Here is a 20,715-nt window from a genome sequence, read left to right as displayed (position 1 = left end):
TGGAGGAGGCAGAAACGTCGTCATCCTCCAATCACAGGCCGGCTCAACACCGAGATCTGAGATCGCTAGACTTCCTTAACTTTACACTGGAGAAAACTCTTTTCCCAAACCGGAGTCCATTCCTCTGTTAAATATGTTCAGAATTACACCCATTGAACCATGTGTGCCTTATAAACAAGTTATTGAAAACATACACTACCAGTCAAAAGTTTCATAAATGTGTCTTGAGCATCAGATCCTCATATTAGAGTGATTTCTGAAGGATCATGTGACACTGAAGACTGGAGTAATGATGCTGAAAATTCAGCTTTGATCACAGGAATAAATTACACTTTACTGTATATTCACATAGAAAACAGCTGTTTTACATCATAATAATATTTGTTCTGTTTTTACTGTATTTTGATAAATGCAGCTTTGATGAGCAGAAGAGACTTCTTTTAAAACATGACAAACTTTAGACTGGTAGCGAGTGGCCGCAGTAACTGAGTTCTGATCATCATTAGTATTATTATATCCAGCGCTATGTGTTATTGATCATTGAGAGGAAGATCTCTGATCATAACTCTTCTCTTCTGCTCTTCATAATTCTTCTCCTCTGCTCTTCATAACTCTTCTCCTCTGATCTTCATAACTCTTCTCCTCTGATCTTCATAACTCTCCTCTGATCTTCATAACTCTCCTCTGATCTTCATAACTCTCCTCTGATCTTCATAACTCTTCTCCTCTGCTCTTCATAACTCTTCTCCTCTGATCTTCATAACTCTTCTCCTCTGATCTTCATAACTCTCCTCTGCTCTTCATAACTCTCCTCTGATCTTCATAACTCTTCTCCTCTGCTCTTCATAACTCTTCTCTGCTCTTCATAACTCTTCTCCTCTGATCTTCATAACTCTTCTCTTTTGATCATCATAACTCTTCTCCTCTGATCTTCATAACTCTCCTCTGATCTTCATAACTCTCCTCTGATCTTCATAACTCTTCTCCTCTGCTCTTCATAACTCTCCTCTGCTCTTCATAACTCTTCTCCTCTGATCTTCATAACTCTTCTCTTTTGATCATCATAACTCTTCTCCTCTGATCTTCATAACTCTCCTCTGATCTTCATAACTCTCCTCTGATCTTCATAACTCTTCTCCTCTGCTCTTCATAACTCTCCTCTGCTCTTCATAACTCTTCTCCTCTGATCTTCATAACTCTTCTCTTTTGATCATCATAACTCTTCTCCTCTGATCTTCATAACTCTCCTCTGATCTTCATAACTCTTCTCCTCTGCTCTTCATAACTCTTCTCTTCTGCTCTTCATAACTCTTCTCCTCTGATCTTCATAACTCTTCTCTTCTGATCATCATAACTCTTCTCCTCTGATCTTCATAACTCTTCTCCTCTGACCATAACTCTTCTCCTCTGCTCTTCATAACTCTTCTCCTCTGATCTTCATAACTCTTCTCCTCTGACCATAACTCTTCTCCTCTGCTCTTCATAACTCTCCTCTGCTCTTCATAACTCTTCTCCTCTGATCTTCATAACTCTCCTCTGATCTTCATAACTCTTCTCCTCTGCTCTTCATAACTCTTCTCCTCTGATCTTCATAACTCTTCTCCTCTGAGCATAACTCTTCTCCTCTGCTGTTCATAACTCTCCTCTGCTCTTCATAACTCTTCTCCTCTGCTCTTCATAACTCTCCTCTGCTCTTCATAACTCTTCTCCTCTGCTCTTCATAACTCTTCTCCTATGATCTTCATAACTCTTCTCCTCTGATCTTCATAACTCTCCTCTGCTCTTCATAACTCTTCTCCTCTGATCTTCATAACTCTTCTCCTCTGATCTTCATAACTCTTCTCCTCTGCTCTTCATAACTCTTCTCCTCTGCTCTTCATAACTCTTCTCCTCTGATCTTCATAACTCTTCTCCTCTGATCATCATAACTCTTCTCCTCTGCTCTTCATAACTCTTCTCCTCTGATCTTCATAACTCGTCTCCTCTGATCTTCAGAACTCTCCTCTGATCTTCATAACTCTTCTCCTCTGATCTTCATAACTCTTCTCCTCTGATCTTCATAACTCTCCTCTGATCTTCATAACTCTCCTCTGATCTTCATAACTCTTCTCCTCTGATCTTCATAACTCGTCTCTTCTGATCATCATAACTCTTCTCCTCTGATCTTCATAACTCTTCTCCTCTGACCATAACTCTTCTCCTCTGCTCTTCATAACTCTTCTCCTCTGCTGTTCATAACTCGTCTCCTCTGATCTTCATAACTCTTCTCCTCTGATCTTCATAACTCTTCTCCTCTGACCATAACTCTTCTCCTCTGATCTTCATAACTCGTCTCTTCTGATCATCATAACTCTTCTCCTCTGATCTTCATAACTCGTCTCTTCTGATCATCATAACTCTTCTCCTCTGATCTTCATAACTCTTCTCCTCTGACCATAACTCTTCTCCTCTGATCTTCATAACTCGTCTCCTCTGATCTTCATAACTCTTCTCCTCTGATCTTCATAACTCTTCTCCTCTGATCTTCATAACTCTCCTCTGCTCTTCATAACTCTCCTCTGATCTTCATAACTCTTCTCCTCTGCTCTTCATAACTCTCCTCTGCTCTTCATAACTCTCCTCTGATCTTCATAACTCTTCTCCTCTGATCTTCATAACTCTTCTCCTCTGATCTTCATAACTCTTCTCCTCTGCTCTTCATAACTCTCCTCTGCTCTTCATAACTCTCCTCTGATCTTCATAACTCTTCTCCTCTGATCTTCATAACTCTCCTCTGATCTTCATAACTCTTCTCCTCTGATCTTCATAACTCTCCTCTGATCTTCATAACTCTCCTCTGATCTTCATAACTCTTCTCCTCTGATCTTCATAACTCGTCTCTTCTGATCATCATAACTCTTCTCCTCTGATCTTCATAACTCTTCTCCTCTGACCATAACTCTTCTCCTCTGCTCTTCATAACTCTTCTCCTCTGCTGTTCATAACCCTTCTCCTCTGATCTTCATAACTCGTCTCCTCTGATCTTCATAACTCTTCTCCTCTGATCTTCATAACTCTTCTCCTCTGATCTTCATAACTCTCCTCTGCTCTTCATAACTCTCCTCTGATCTTCATAACTCTTCTCCTCTGCTCTTCATAACTCTCCTCTGCTCTTCATAACTCTCCTCTGATCTTCATTACTCTTCTCCTCTGATCTTCATAACTCTTCTCCTCTGATCTTCATAACTCTTCTCCTCTGCTCTTCATAACTCTCCTCTGCTCTTCATAACTCTCCTCTGATCTTCATAACTCTTCTCCTCTGATCTTCATAACTCTCCTCTGATCTTCATAACTCTTCTCCTCTGATCTTCATAACTCTCCTCTGCTCTTCATAACTCTTCTCCTCTGATCTTCATAACTCGTCTCCTCTGATCTTCATAACTCTTCTCCTCTGATCTTCATAACTCTTCTCCTCTGATCTTCATAACTCTTCTCCTCTGCTCTTCATAACTCTCCTCTGATCTTCATAACTCTTCTCCTCTGATCTTCATAACTCTTCTCCTCTGACCATAACTCTTCTCCTCTGCTCTTCATAACTCTCCTCTGCTCTTCATAACTCTTCTCCTCTGATCTTCATAATTCTCCTCTGATCTTCATAACTCTTCTCCTCTGCTCTTCATAACTCTCCTCTGCTCTTCATAACTCTTCTCCTCTGATCTTCATAACTCTCCTCCTCTGATCTTCATAACTCTTCTCCTCTGATCTTCATAACTCTCCTCTGCTCTTCATAACTCTTCTCCTCTGATCTTCATAACTCTTCTCCTCTGATCTTCATAACTCTTCTCTTCTGATCATCATAACTCTTCTCCTCTGATCTTCATAACTCTCCTCTGATCTTCATAACTCTTCTCCTCTGACCATAACTCTTCTCCTCTGATCTTCATAGCTCTTCTCCTCTGATCATCATAACTCTTCTCCTCTGATCTTCATAACTCTCCTCTGCTCTTCATAACTCTTCTCCTCTGATCTTCATAACTCTTCTCCTCTGATCTTCATAACTCTTCTCCTCTGATCTTCATAACTCTCCTCTGCTCTTCATAACTCTTCTCCTCTGCTCTTCATAACTCTTCTCCTCTGATCTTCATAACTCTTCTCTTCTGATCATCATAACTCTTCTCCTCTGATCTTCATAACTCTCCTCTGATCTTCATAACTCTTCTCCTCTGACCATAACTCTTCTCCTCTGATCTTCATAACTCTTCTCCTCTGATCATCATAACTCTTCTCCTCTGCTCTTCATAACTCTTCTCCTCTGCTCTTCATAACTCTTCTCCTCTGATCTTCATAACTCGTCTCCTCTGATCTTCATAACTCTCCTCTGATCTTCATAACTCTTCTCCTCTGATCTTCATAACAATTCTCCTCTGATCTTCATAACTCTCCTCTGATCTTCATAACTCTCCTCTGATCTTCATAACTCTTCTCCTCTGATCTTCATAACTCGTCTCTTCTGATCATCATAACTCTTCTCCTCTGATCTTTATAACTCTTCTCCTCTGACCATAACTCTTCTCCTCTGCTCTTCATAACTCTTCTCCTCTGCTCTTCATAACTCTTCTCCTCTGATCTTCATAACTCGTCTCCTCTGATCTTCATAACTCTTCTCCTCTGATCTTCATAACTCTTCTCCTCTGATCTTCATAACTCTCCTCTGCTCTTCATAACTCTCCTCTGATCTTCATAACTCTTCTCCTCTGCTCTTCATAACTCTCCTCTGCTCTTCATAACTCTCCTCTGATCTTCATAACTCTTCTCCTCTGATCTTCATAACTCTTCTCCTCTGATCTTCATAACTCTTCTCCTCTGCTCTTCATAACTCTCCTCTGCTCTTCATAACTCTCCTCTGATCTTCATAACTCTTCTCCTCTGATCTTCATAACTCTCCTCTGATCTTCATAACTCTTCTCCTCTGCTCTTCATAACTCTTCTCCTCTGATCTTCATAACTCGTCTCCTCTGATCTTCATAACTCTTCTCCTCTGATCTTCATAACAATTCTCCTCTGATCTTCATAACTCTCCTCTGATCTTCATAACTCTCCTCTGATCTTCATAACTCTTCTCCTCTGATCTTCATAACTCGTCTCTTCTGATCATCATAACTCTTCTCCTCTGATCTTTATAACTCTTCTCCTCTGACCATAACTCTTCTCCTCTGCTCTTCATAACTCTTCTCCTCTGCTCTTCATAACTCTTCTCCTCTGATCTTCATAACTCGTCTCCTCTGATCTTCATAACTCTTCTCCTCTGATCTTCATAACTCTTCTCCTCTGATCTTCATAACTCTCCTCTGCTCTTCATAACTCTCCTCTGATCTTCATAACTCTTCTCCTCTGCTCTTCATAACTCTCCTCTGCTCTTCATAACTCTCCTCTGATCTTCATAACTCTTCTCCTCTGCTCTTCATAACTCTCCTCTGATCTTCATAACTCTTCTCCTCTGATCTTCATAACTCTTCTCCTCTGCTCTTCATAACTCTCCTCTGCTCTTCATAACTCTCCTCTGATCTTCATAACTCTTCTCCTCTGATCTTCATAACTCTCCTCTGCTCTTCATAACTCTCCTCTGATCTTCATAACTCTTCTCCTCTGCTCTTCATAACTCTCCTCTGCTCTTCATAACTCGTCTCCTCTGATCTTCATAACTCTTCTCCTCTGCTCTTCATAACTCTCCTCTGATCTTCATAACTCTTCTCCTCTGATCTTCATAACTCTTCTCCTCTGCTCTTCATAACTCTCCTCTGCTCTTCATAACTCTCCTCTGATCTTCATAACTCTTCTCCTCTGATCTTCATAACTCTCCTCTGATCTTCATAACTCTTCTCCTCTGCTCTTCATAACTCTTCTCCTCTGATCTTCATAACTCGTCTCCTCTGATCTTCATAACTCTTCTCCTCTGATCTTCATAACTCTTCTCCTCTGATCTTCATAACTCTTCTCCTCTGCTCTTCATAACTCTCCTCTGATCTTCATAACTCTTCTCCTCTGATCTTCATAACTCTTCTCCTCTGACCATAACTCTTCTCCTCTGCTCTTCATAACTCTTCTCCTCTGCTCTTCATAACTCTTCTCCTCTGATCTTCATAACTCGTCTCCTCTGATCTTCATAACTCTTCTCCTCTGATCTTCATAACTCTTCTCCTCTGCTTTTCATAACTCTCCTCTGCTCTTCATAACTCTCCTCTGATCTTCATAACTCTCCTCTGATCTTCATAACTCTTCTCCTCTGATCTTCATAACTCTCCTCTGATCTTCATAACTCTTCTCCTCTGATCTTCATAACTCTCCTCTGCTCTTCATAACTCTCCTCTGATCTTCATAACTCTTCTCCTCTGATCTTCATAACTCTCCTCTGCTCTTCATAACTCTCCTCGAGTCTTCATAACTCTCCTCTGATCTTCATAACTCTCCTCTGATCTTCATAACTCTTCTCCTCTGCTCTTCATAACTCTTCTCCTCTGATCTTCATAACTCTCCTCTGATCTTCATAACTCTTCTCCTCTGCTCTTCATAACTCTCCTCTGATCTTCATAACTCTCCTCTGATCTTCATAACTCTCCTCTGATCTTCATAACTCTCCTCTGATCTTCATAACTCTCCTCTGATCTTCATAACTCTTCTCCACTGATCATAACTCTTCTCCTCTGATCTTCATAACTCTCCTCTGATCTTCATAACTCTCCTCTGATCTTCATAACTCTCCTCTGATCTTCATAACTCTCCTCTGATCTTCATAACTCTTCTCTTCTGATCATAACTCTCCTCTGATCTTCATAACTCTCCTCTGCTCTTCATTACTCTTCTCCTCTGATCTTCATAACTCTTCTCCTCTGCTCTTCATAACTCTCCTCCTCTGATCTTCATAACTCTCCTCTGCTCTTCATAACTCTTCTCCTCTGATCTTCATAACTCTCCTCTGATCTTCATAACTCTCCTCTGATCTTCATAACTCTCCTCTGCTCTTCATAACTCTTCTCCTCTGATCTTCATAACTCTCCTCTGATCTTCATAACTCTTCTCCTCTGCTCTTCATAACTCTTCTCCTCTGATCTTCATAACTCTTCTCCTCTGATCTTCATAACTCTTCTCCTCTGCTCTTCATAACTCTCCTCTGCTCTTCATAACTCTTCTCCTCTGATCTTCATAACTCTTCTCCTCTGATCTTCATAACTCTCCTCTGATCTTCATAACTCTCCTCTGATCTTCATAACTCTTCTCCTCTGCTCTTCATAACTCTTCCCTGCTCTTCATAACTCTCCTCTGCTCTTCATAACTCTTCTCCTCTGATCTTCATAACTCTCCTCTGCTCTTCATAACTCTTCTCCTCTGCTCTTCATAACTCTTCTCTTCTGCTCTTCATAACTCTTCTCCTCTGATCTTCATAACTCTTCTCTTCTGATCATCATAACTCTTCTCCTCTGATCTTCATAACTCTCCTCTGCTCTTCATAACTCTTCTCCTCTGATCTTCATAACTCTCCTCTGCTCTTCATAACTCTTCTCCTCTGACAATAACTCTTCTCCTCTGCTCTTCATAACTCTTCTCCTCTGATCTTCATAACTCTTCTCCTCTGACCATAACTCTTCTCCTCTGCTCTTCATAACTCTTCTCCTCTGATCTTCATAACTCTCCTCTGATCTTCATAACTCTTCTCCTCTGCTCTTCATAACTCTCCTCTGCTCTTCATAACTCTTCTCCTCTGATCTTCATAACTCTTCTCCTCTGATCTTCATAACTCTTCTCCTCTGATCTTCATAACTCTTCTCCTCTGATCTTCATAACTCTCCTCTGCTCTTCATAACTCTTCTCCTCTGATCTTCATAACTCTTCTCCTCTGATCTTCATAACTCTTCTCTTTTGATCATCATAACTCTTCTCCTCTGATCTTCATAACTCTCCTCTGATCTTCATAACTCTCCTCTGCTCTTCATAACTCTTCTCCTCTGACCATAACTCTTCTCCTCTGATCTTCATAACTCTCCTCTGATCTTCATAACTCTTCTCCTCTGACCATAACTCTTCTCCTCTGATCTTCATAACTCTCCTCTGCTCTTCATAACTCTTCTCCTCTTAACTTCATAACTCTCCTCTGCTGTTCATAACTCTTCTCCTCTGATCTTCATAACTCTCCTCTGCTCTTCATAACTCTTCTCCTCTGACCATAACTATTCTCCTCTGCTCTTCATAACTCTTCTCTTCTGCTCTTCATAACTCTTCTCCTCTGATCTTCATAACTATTCTCTTCTGATCATCATAACTCTTCTCCTCTGATCTTCATAACTCTCCTCTGCTCTTCATAACTCTTCTCCTCTGATCTTCATAACTCTCCTCTGCTCTTCATAACTCTTCTCCTCTGACCATAACTCTTCTCCTCTGCTCTTCATAACTCTTCTCCTCTGATCTTCATAACTCTTCTCCTCTGACCATAACTCTTCTCCTCTGCTCTTCATAACTCTTCTTCTCTGCTCTTCATAACTCTCCTCTGATCTTCATAACTCTCCTCTGATCTTCATAACTCTTCTCCTCTGCTCTTCATAACTCTCCTCTGCTCTTCATAACTCTTCTCCTCTGATCTTCATAACTCTTCTCCTCTGATCTTCATAACTCTTCTCCTCTGATCTTCATAACTCTCCTCTGCTCTTCATAACTCTTCTCCTCTGATCTTCATAACTCTTCTCCTCTGATCTTCATAACTCTCCTCTGATCTTCATAACTCTTCTCCTCTGATCTTCATAACTCTCCTCTGATCTTCATAACTCTTCTCCTCTGATCTTCATAACTCTCCTCTGATCTTCATAACTCTTCTCCTCTGCGCTTCATAACTCTTCTCCTCTGATCTTCATAACTCTTCTCTTTTGATCATCATAACTCTTCTCCTCTGATCTTTAAAACTCTCCTCTGATCTTCATAACCCTTCTCCTCTGCTCTTCATAACTCTCCTCTGATCTTCATAACTCTTCTCCTCTGCTCTTCATAACTCTTCTCCTCTGATCTTCATAACTCTTCTCCTCTGATCTTCATAACTCTCCTCTGCTCTTCATAACTCTTCTCCTCTGACCATAACTCTTCTCCTCTGATCTTCATAACTCTCCTCTGATCTTCATAACTCTTCTCCTCTGACCATAACTCTTCTCCTCTGATCATCATAACTCTTCTCCTCTGCTCTTCATAACTCTTCTCCTCTGACCATAACTCTTCTCCTCTGATCTTCATAACTCTCCTCTAATCTTCATAACTCTTCTCCTCTGACCATAACTCTTCTCCTCTGATCTTCATAACTCTCCTCTGATCTTCATAACTCTTCTCCTCTGACCATAACTCTTCTCCTCTGATCTTCATAACTCTCCTCTGATCTTCATAACTCTTCTCCTCTGACCATAACTCTTCTCCTCTGATCTTCATAACTCTCCTCTGCTCTTCATAACTCTTCTCCTCTGATCTTCATAACTCTTCTCCTCTGATCATCATAACTCTTCTCCTCTGCTCTTCATAACTCTTCTCCTCTGCTCTTCATAACTCTTCTCCTCTGATCTTCATAACTCGTCTCCTCTGATCTTCATAACTCTCCTCTGATCTTCATAACTCTTCTCCTCTGCTCTTCATAACTCTCCTCTGATCTTCATAACTCTTCTCCTCTGATCTTCATAACTCTTCTCCTCTGATCTTCATAACTCGTCTCCTCTGATCTTCATAACTCTCCTCTGATCTTCATAACTCTTCTCCTCTGCTCTTCATAACTCTCCTCTGATCTTCATAACTCTTCTCCTCTGATCTTCATAACTCTTCTCTTCTGATCATCATAACTCTTCTCCTCTGATCTTCATAACTCTTCTCCTCTGATCATCATAACTCTTCTCCTCTGCTCTTCATAACTCTTCTCCTCTGATCTTCATAACTCTTCTCCTCTGATCTTCATAACTCTTCTCCTCTGATCTTCATAACTCTTCTCCTCTGCTCTTCATAACTCTTCTCCTCTGCTCTTCATAACTCTCCTCTGCTCTTCATAACTCTTCTCCTCTGCTCTTCATAACTCTTCTCCTCTGATCTTCATAACTCGTCTCCTCTGATCATCATAACTCTTCTCCTCTGCTCTTCATAACTCTTCTCCTCTGATCTTCATAACTCGTCTCCTCTGCTCTTCATAACTCTTCTCCTCTGCTCTTCATAACTCTCCTCTGATCTTCATAACTCTTCTCCTCTGATCTTCATAACTCGTCTCCTCTGATCTTCATAACTCTCCTCTGATCTTCATAACTCTTCTCCTCTGCTCTTCATAACTCTCCTCTGATCTTCATAACTCTTCTCCTCTGATCTTCATAACTCTCCTCTTATCTTCATAACTCTTCTCCTCTGATCTTCATAACTCTTCTCTTCTGATCATCATAACTCTTCTCCTCTGATCTTCATAACTCTTCTCCTCTGATCATCATAACTCTTCTCCTCTGCTCTTAATAACTCTTCTCCTCTGCTCTTCATAACTCTTCTCCTCTGATCTTCATAACTCTTCTCCTCTAATCTTCATAACTCTTCTCCTCTGACCATAACTCTTCTCCTCTGATCTTCATAACTCTCCTCTGATCTTCATAACTCTTCTCCTCTGACCATAACTCTTCTCCTCTGATCTTCATAACTCTCCTCTGATCTTCATAACTCTTCTCCTCTGACCATAACTCTTCTCCTCTGATCTTCATAACTCTCCTCTGCTCTTCATAACTCTTCTCCTCTGATCTTCATAACTCTTCTCCTCTGATCATCATAACTCTTCTCCTCTGCTCTTCATAACTCTTCTCCTCTGCTCTTCATAACTCTTCTCCTCTGATCTTCATAACTCGTCTCCTCTGATCTTCATAACTCTCCTCTGATCTTCATAACTCTTCTCCTCTGCTCTTCATAACTCTCCTCTGATCTTCATAACTCTTCTCCTCTGATCTTCATAACTCTTCTCCTCTGATCTTCATAACTCGTCTCCTCAGATCTTCATAACTCTCCTCTGATCTTCATAACTCTTCTCCTCTGCTCTTCATAACTCTCCTCTGATCTTCATAACTCTTCTCCTCTGATCTTCATAACTCTTCTCTTCTGATCATCATAACTCTTCTCCTCTGATCTTCATAACTCTTCTCCTCTGATCATCATAACTCTTCTCCTCTGCTCTTCATAACTCTTCTCCTCTGATCTTCATAACTCTTCTCCTCTGATCTTCATAACTCTTCTCCTCTGATCTTCATAACTCTTCTCCTCTGCTCTTCATAACTCTTCTCCTCTGCTCTTCATAACTCTCCTCTGCTCTTCATAACTCTTCTCCTCTGCTCTTCATAACTCTTCTCCTCTGATCTTCATAACTCGTCTCCTCTGATCATCATAACTCTTCTCCTCTGCTCTTCATAACTCTTCTCCTCTGATCTTCATAACTCGTCTCCTCTGCTCTTCATAACTCTTCTCCTCTGCTCTTCATAACTCTCCTCTGATCTTCATAACTCTTCTCCTCTGATCTTCATAACTCGTCTCCTCTGATCTTCATAACTCTCCTCTGATCTTCATAACTCTTCTCCTCTGCTCTTCATAACTCTCCTCTGATCTTCATAACTCTTCTCCTCTGATCTTCATAACTCTCCTCTTATCTTCATAACTCTTCTCCTCTGATCTTCATAACTCTTCTCTTCTGATCATCATAACTCTTCTCCTCTGATCTTCATAACTCTTCTCCTCTGATCATCATAACTCTTCTCCTCTGCTCTTAATAACTCTTCTCCTCTGCTCTTCATAACTCTTCTCCTCTGATCTTCATAACTCTTCTCCTATGATCTTCATAACTCTTCTCCTCTGCTCTTTATAACTCTTCTCCTCTGCTCTTCATAACTCTTCTCCTCTGCTCTTCATAACTCTTCTCCTCTGCTCTTCATAACTCTTCTCCTCTGATCTTCATAACTCTTCTCCTCTGATCATCATAACTCTTCTCCTCTGCTCTTCATAACTCTTCTCCTCTGCTCTTCATAACTCTTCTCCTCTGCTCTTCATAACTCTTCTCCTCTGATCTTCATAACTCTTCTCCTCTGCTCTTCATAACTCTTCTCCTCTGCTCTTCATAACTCTCCTCTGCTCTTCATAACTCTTCTCCTCTGCTCTTCATAACTCTTCTCCTCTGATCTTCATAACTCGTCTCCTCTGATCTTCATAACTCTCCTCTGATCTTCATAACTCTTCTCCTCTGCTCTTCATAACTCTCCTCTGATCTTCATAACTCTTCTCCTCTGATCTTCATAACTCTCCTCTGATCTTCATAACTCTTCTCCTCTGCTCTTCATAACTCTTCTCCTCTGATCTTCATAACTCTTCTCCTCTGATCTTCATAACTCTTCTCCTCTGCTCTTCATAACTCTCCTCTGCTCTTCATAACTCTTCTCCTCTGATCTTCATAACTCTTCTCCTCTGATCTTCATAACTCTCCTCTGATCTTCATAACTCTCCTCTGATCTTCATAACTCTTCTCCTCTGCTCTTCATAACTCTTCCCTGCTCTTCATAACTCTCCTCTGCTCTTCATAACTCTTCTCCTCTGATCTTCATAACTCTCCTCTGCTCTTCATAACTCTTCTCCTCTGCTCTTCATAACTCTTCTCTTCTGCTCTTCATAACTCTTCTCCTCTGATCTTCATAACTCTTCTCTTCTGATCATCATAACTCTTCTCCTCTGATCTTCATAACTCTCCTCTGCTCTTCATAACTCTTCTCCTCTGATCTTCATAACTCTCCTCTGCTCTTCATAACTCTTCTCCTCTGACCATAACTCTTCTCCTCTGCTCTTCATAACTCTTCTCCTCTGATCTTCATAACTCTCCTCTGATCATCATAACTCTTCTCCTCTGCTCTTCATAACTCTCCTCTGCTCTTCATAACTCTTCTCCTCTGATCTTCATAACTCTTCTCCTCTGACCATAACTCTTCTCCTCTGCTCTTCATAACTCTTCTCCTCTGATCTTCATAACTCTCCTCTGATCTTCATAACTCTTCTCCTCTGCTCTTCATAACTCTCCTCTGCTCTTCATAACTCTTCTCCTCTGATCTTCATAACTCTTCTCCTCTGATCTTCATAACTCTTCTCCTCTGATCTTCATAACTCTTCTCCTCTGATCTTCATAACTCTCCTCTGATCTTCATAACTCTTCTCCTCTGATCTTCATAACTCTTCTCCTCTGATCTTCATAACTCTTCTCTTTTGATCATCATAACTCTTCTCCTCTGATCTTCATAACTCTCCTCTGCTCTTCATAACTCTTCTCCTCTGATCTTCATAACTCTTCTCCTCTGATCTTCATAACTCTTCTCTTTTGATCATCATAACTCTTCTCCTCTGATCTTCATAACTCTCCTCTGCTCTTCATAACTCTTCTCCTCTGACCATAACTCTTCTCCTCTGATCTTCATAACTCTCCTCTGATCTTCATAACTCTTCTCCTCTGACCATAACTCTTCTCCTCTGATCTTCATAACTCTCCTCTGCTCTTCATAACTCTTCTCCTCTTAACTTCATAACTCTCCTCTGCTGTTCATAAGTCTTCTCCTCTGATCTTCATAACTCTCCTCTGCTCTTCATAACTCTTCTCCTCTGACCATAACTCTTCTCCTCTGCTCTTCATAACTCTTCTCTTCTGCTCTTCATAACTCTTCTCCTCTGATCTTCATAACTCTTCTCTTCTGATCATCATAACTCTTCTCCTCTGATCTTCATAACTCTCCTCTGCTCTTCATAACTCTTCTCCTCTGATCTTCATAACTCTCCTCTGCTCTTCATAACTCTTCTCCTCTGACCATAACTCTTCTCCTCTGCTCTTCATAACTCTTCTCCTCTGATCTTCATAACTCTTCTCCTCTGACCATAACTCTTCTCCTCTGCTCTTCATAACTCTTCTTCTCTGCTCTTCATAACTCTCCTCTGATCTTCATAACTCTCCTCTGATCTTCATAACTCTTCTCCTCTGCTCTTCATAACTCTCCTCTGCTCTTCATAACTCTTCTCCTCTGATCTTCATAACTCTTCTCCTCTGATCTTCATAACTCTTCTCCTCTGATCTTCATAACTCTCCTCTGCTCTTCATAACTCTTCTCCTCTGATCTTCATAACTCTTCTCCTCTGATCTTCATAACTCTCCTCTGATCTTCATAACTCTTCTCCTCTGATCTTCATAACTCTCCTCTGATCTTCATAACTCTTCTCCTCTGCGCTTCATAACTCTTCTCCTCTGATCTTCATAACTCTTCTCTTTTGATCATCATAACTCTTCTCCTCTGATCTTCAAAACTCTCCTCTGATCTTCATAACCCTTCTCCTCTGCTCTTCATAACTCTCCTCTGATCTTCATAACTCTTCTCCTCTGCTCTTCATAACTCTTCTCCTCTGATCTTCATAACTCTTCTCCTCTGATCTTCATAACTCTCCTCTGCTCTTCATAACTCTTCTCCTCTGACCATAACTCTTCTCCTCTGATCTTCATAACTCTCCTCTGATCTTCATAACTCTTCTCCTCTGACCATAACTCTTCTCCTCTGATCATCATAACTCTTCTCCTCTGCTCTTCATAACTCTTCTCCTCTGACCATAACTCTTCTCCTCTGATCTTCATAACTCTCCTCTAATCTTCATAACTCTTCTCCTCTGACCATAACTCTTCTCCTCTGATCTTCATAACTCTCCTCTGATCTTCATAACTCTTCTCCTCTGACCATAACTCTTCTCCTCTGATCTTCATAACTCTCCTCTGATCTTCATAACTCTTCTCCTCTGACCATAACTCTTCTCCTCTGATCTTCATAACTCTCCTCTGCTCTTCATAACTCTTCTCCTCTGATCTTCATAACTCTTCTCCTCTGATCATCATAACTCTTCTCCTCTGCTCTTCATAACTCTTCTCCTCTGCTCTTCATAACTCTTCTCCTCTGATCTTCATAACTCGTCTCCTCTGATCTTCATAACTCTCCTCTGATCTTCATAACTCTTCTCCTCTGCTCTTCATAACTCTCCTCTGATCTTCATAACTCTTCTCCTCTGATCTTCATAACTCTTCTCCTCTGATCTTCATAACTCGTCTCCTCTGATCTTCATAACTCTCCTCTGATCTTCATAACTCTTCTCCTCTGCTCTTCATAACTCTCCTCTGATCTTCATAACTCTTCTCCTCTGATCTTCATAACTCTTCTCTTCTGATCATCATAACTCTTCTCCTCTGATCTTCATAACTCTTCTCCTCTGATCATCATAACTCTTCTCCTCTGCTCTTCATAACTCTTCTCCTCTGATCTTCATAACTCTTCTCCTCTGATCTTCATAACTCTTCTCCTCTGATCTTCATAACTCTTCTCCTCTGCTCTTCATAACTCTTCTCCTCTGCTCTTCATAACTCTCCTCTGCTCTTCATAACTCTTCTCCTCTGCTCTTCATAACTCTTTTCCTCTGATCTTCATAACTCGTCTCCTCTGATCATCATAACTCTTCTCCTCTGCTCTTCATAACTCTTCTCCTCTGATCTTCATAACTCGTCTCCTCTGCTCTTCATAACTCTTCTCCTCTGCTCTTCATAACTCTCCTCTGATCTTCATAACTCTTCTCCTCTGATCTTCATAACTCTTCTCCTCTGATCTTCATAACTCGTCTCCTCTGATCTTCATAACTCTCCTCTGATCTTCATAACTCTTCTCCTCTGCTCTTCATAACTCTCCTCTGATCTTCATAACTCTTCTCCTCTGATCTTCATAACTCTCCTCTTATCTTCATAACTCTTCTCCTCTGATCTTCATAACTCTTCTCTTCTGATCATCATAACTCTTCTCCTCTGATCTTCATAACTCTTCTCCTCTGATCATCATAACTCTTCTCCTCTGCTCTTAATAACTCTTCTCCTCTGCTCTTCATAACTCTTCTCCTCTGATCTTCATAACTCTTCTCCTATGATCTTCATAACTCTTCTCCTCTGCTCTTCATAACTCTTCTCCTCTGCTCTTCATAACTCTCCTCTGCTCTTCATAACTCTTCTCCTCTGCTCTTCATAACTCTTCTCCTCTGATCTTCATAACTCTTCTCCTCTGATCATCATAACTCTTCTCCTCTGCTCTTCATAACTCTTCTCCTCTGCTCTTCATAACTCTTCTCCTCTGCTCTTCATAACTCTTCTCCTCTGATCTTCATAACTCTTCTCCTCTGCTCTTCATAACTCTTCTCCTCTGCTCTTCATAACTCTCCTCTGCTCTTCATAACTCTTCTCCTCTGCTCTTCATAACTCTTCTCCTCTGATCTTCATAACTCGTCTCCTCTGATCTTCATAACTCTCCTCTGATCTTCATAACTCTTCTCCTCTGCTCTTCATAACTCTCCTCTGATATTCATAACTCTTCTCCTCTGATCTTCATAACTCTTCTCCTCTGATCTTCATAACTCGTCTCCTCTGATCTTCATAACTCTCCTCGATCTTCATAACTCTTCTCCTCTGCTCTTCATAACTCTCCTCTGATCTTCATAACTCTTCTCCTCTGATCTTCATAACTCTCCTCTGATCTTCATAACTCTTCTCCTCTGATCTTCATAACTCTTCTCTTCTGATCATCATAACTCTTCTCCTCTGATCTTCATAACTCCTCTGCTCTTCATAACTCTTCTCCTCTGCTCTTCATAACTCTTCTCCTCTGCTCTTCATAACTCTTCTCCTCTGATCTTCATAACTCTCCTCTGATCTTCATAACTCTCCTCTGCTCTTCATAACTCTTCTCCTCTGATCTTCATAACTCTTCTCCTCTGATCTTCATAACTCTCCTCTGATCTTCATAACTCTTCTCCTCTGATCTTCATAACTCGTCTCCTCTGCTCTTCATAACTCTTCTCCTCTGATCTTCATAACTCTCCTCTGATCTTCATAACTCTCCTCTGCTCTTCATAACTCTTCTCCTCTGATCTTCATAACTCGTCTCCTCTGATCTTCATAACTCTTCTCCTCTGCTCTTCATAACTCTTCTCCTCTGATCTTCATAACTCTTCTCCTCTGCTCTTCATAACTCTCCTCTGATCTTCATAACTCTTCTCCTCTGCTCTTCATAACTCTTCTCCTCTGCTCTTCATAACTCTTCTCCTCTGATCTTCATAACTCTCCTCTGATCTTCATAACTCTCCTCTGCTCTTCATAACTCTTCTCCTCTGATCTTCATAACTCGTCTCCTCTGATCTTCATAACTCTTCTCCTCTGCTCTTCATAACTCTCCTCTGATCTTCATAACTCTTCTCCTCTGATCTTCATAACTCTTCTCCTCTGATCTTCATAACTCGTCTCCTCTGATCTTCATAACTCGTCTCCTCTGATCTTCATAACTCTCCTATGATCTTCATAACTCTTCTCCTCTGCTCTTCATAACTCTCCTCTGATCTTCATAACTCTTCTCCTCTGCTCTTCATAACTCTCCTCTGCTCTTCATAACTCTCCTCTGATCTTCATAACTCTTCTCCTCTGATCTTCATAACTCTTCTCCTCTGATCTTCATAACTCTCCTCTGATCTTCATAACTCTTCTCCTCTGATCTTCATAACTCGTCTCCTCTGCTCTTCATAACTCTTCTCCTCTGCTCTTCATAACTCTTCTCCTCTGCTCTTCATAACTCTTCTCCTCTGCTCTTCATAACTCTTCTCCTCTGATCTTCATAACTCTCCTCTGATCTTCATAACTCTTCTCCTCTGATCTTCATAACTCTTCTCCTCTGCTCTTCATAACTCTTCTCCTCTGATCTTCATAACTCTTCTCCTCTGCTCTTCATAACTCTTCTCCTCTGATCTTCATAACTCGTCTCTGCTCTTCATAACTCTTCTCCTCTGCTCTTCATAACTCTTCTCCTCTGATCTTCATAACTCTCCTCTGATCTTCATAACTCTTCTCCTCTGCTCTTCATAACCCTTCTCCTCTGATCTTCATAACTCTTCTCCTCTGCTCTTCATAACTCTCCTCTGATCTTCATAACTCTCCTCTGATCTTCATAACTCTCCTCTGCTCTTCATAACTCTCCTCTGATCTTCATAACTCTCCTCTGATCTTCATAACTCTCCTCTGATCTTTATAACTCTTCTCCTCTTCCTCAGGCCTTCGGGTTCATGAGTCGCGTGGCTCTTCAGGCTGAGAAGATGAGCCATCACCCCGAGTGGTTCAACGTTTATAACAAGGTATTGCTGAGCGTCCAGCAGCGGCTCATTGCCATGACACAGAGAGGCCACACACAGACACACACACACACACACACACACACACACACACAGACAGACACTCACACACACACAGACAGACACACACACACACACACACACACACACACACACACACACACACACACAGACACACACACACACACACACACACACACACACACAGACAGACACTCACACACACACAGACAGACACACACACACACACACACACACACACACACACACACACAGACACACACACACACGCACACACACACAGACAGACACTCACACACACACAGACAGACACACACACACACACACACACAGACACACACACACACACACACACACACACACACACACACAGACAGACAGACACTCACACACACACAGACAGACACACACACACACACACACACACAGACACACACACACACACACACAGCTTTGTTTTTGTGATATATGAGGACATTCCATAGGCGTAATGACTTTTATACTGGACAAACTGTATATTCTATCCCCCTACACTGCCCCTATCCCTAAACCTGCCCATCACACACACACACACACACACACACACTGCCCCTATCCCTAAACCTACCCATCACAGGAGACATGCTGCATTTTTACATTTAAAAAAAAACATTGTTTTTTATGTTTTTTAAGCTATTTGAAATATGAGGACTCATGCAATGTCCTCATATATCACGTGTAAGTTGTAATACCAGTGTAATATGCATGTCATTATACACATTTGTGTCCTCATATATCACAAAAACAAACACACAGACACACACACACACACACACACACACACACACACACACACATAGTGTCAGGTCTTGAGCATAGAGCTGAAAATTAAATGTCCAGCTCAAACTGTGGTGAATCTTGAATGCTTTAGAGCGACAGACTGAAGTTTGATCTCTTCTCAAACACGACACTTGGCAGATTATTGCTGACGTGAAAAAAGTTACAGAATTTTAAGTTTGCTGTTATAAAAAATGCAGAAAAATAATATTTTCAAAATCATGTTTTACTCTTAAACTGCAAGAAAATCAGAGTATTGAATCTAAAGTGGCGTTCCGCATGTGAGTCTGATGTCAGTAAACGAGCGTTCAGTGAGAGTGTGTTCGGCTGCAGTTCCACACGCCTCCACTAGAGGAAACTCTCTCAGACCGCGAGAAACACAAGTGAGACTGTTGTTTTCAGGACCATTTAACCTGTTCCAGTCATGACCATGATGTTTTTGTCAAATTTTTTAAATTCTAAAAAATCAAAAGGTAAAATGTTTCGGTCAAAAATGACAGAAAAGCACCAGAGGGTTAAAAATGCTGGAGAAATATAAAACTACTCATATTTGAAGTTTAGTGCATATATGTATATACACACAAACATTTCAGTATTTTGAGAGTGTCGGGATACAAGCTTCATGGGAGTGGGCGGAGCTAACGAGATCTTTTTGCTTGTTTCGACTCTGATTGGTGGAAGGTTTGCCACGGCATCATGGGTAATGTAGTTCTTCTCCAGGAAGTCTGCTGTTAAACGGTTATTTTAAAAATAAAGAGGGCTGACGGCTTCAACAGAAGCTAATACTGTGGCTGAACAAGCTCGTAGCTCACAGTAGGGCTGTTTATAAGCTGTTTATAAGCTGTGTCTGGGCAGTAGTGATGGGATACTAGAGTTTCTCTGTCTTGCAGGTCCAGATCACGTTATCCACACACGACTGCGGAGGACTGTCGAAGAAGGACATCCGACTGGCCAAATTCATCGATAAAGTCGCTCTGTCCCTGTAGATCTGAGCCACGCTTATCTACAACATATTACAGATGCTTTATTGTATTCCCGAGAATAGGGAAAGAGGAGAGCTTCATTCACACAGCTGTGCTTAACATCATGGATCTGCTAAATGCATATTAAAAAGAGTGTAGATTAATTTCATATTCGTTTAATATCTGGTCATTTGTTTAGGTGCATTTTTACATATGAAAAATGTGCATTTCTTTTTTTTATAAAGTAGGATAAACGGGAGAGTGATGATTCATTCTCTACACTAGTGTCATCATTATTCAGTTCTCTTCATTATCTGTGTGACATCATCAGACATGAGATGAGTTCATCTCTACAGAGTGTTTATTCAGATCATGTTTGTCTCGGTGCAGTCGATCAATAATCTGCTGAATATTGTTATTAATAAAACTGTGGTTCACTATCAGAGCTCGACACACACATCTGTAGTTCACACAGATTCACACACATTAGGGGGTTCGAAGAATTATGATTTTTACATATACACACATTATTCTGTGTATAAAATATGTTATTAGAATAATAAAATATTATACATGCAAAAATAAGCATTAGTAATAAATGTCTGTTGTAATGAACACACACTCAATCCCTGTGATTTACATATTCATCAATCCTGTGATCATGTGGTTCACATCACTCTTGTGACTGCATTTA

General features: G+C 40.8%; 1 protein-coding gene across 2 annotated transcripts in view; it reads left to right on the top strand.

The window, feature by feature from the left end:
* The window catches only part of LOC130079512 (pterin-4-alpha-carbinolamine dehydratase 2-like), a 40,994-nt gene extending 20,912 nt beyond the window's left edge, over positions 1-20,082 (top strand). For both annotated transcript variants that reach the window (XM_056244789.1, XM_056244788.1), the window contains 2 exons: positions 18,145-18,225; positions 19,950-20,082. In XM_056244789.1, the coding sequence (XP_056100764.1) occupies positions 18,145-18,225; positions 19,950-20,045 (177 nt within the window). In that variant the 3' untranslated portion in view covers positions 20,046-20,082. The remainder of the gene's footprint in view (positions 1-18,144; positions 18,226-19,949) is intronic.
* The last annotated feature ends 633 nt before the right edge of the window (positions 20,083-20,715 follow it).

Source organism: Rhinichthys klamathensis, unplaced genomic scaffold (genome assembly GCF_029890125.1).
Source record: "Rhinichthys klamathensis goyatoka isolate OS25496 unplaced genomic scaffold, OSU_Roscu_1.1 h1tg001095l_1, whole genome shotgun sequence".
In the NCBI taxonomy this organism is placed as follows: Eukaryota; Metazoa; Chordata; class Actinopteri; order Cypriniformes; family Leuciscidae; genus Rhinichthys; species Rhinichthys klamathensis.
The sequence above is the reverse complement of the archived record's forward strand: the minus strand, read 5'-3'. Positions and strand labels throughout refer to the sequence as shown.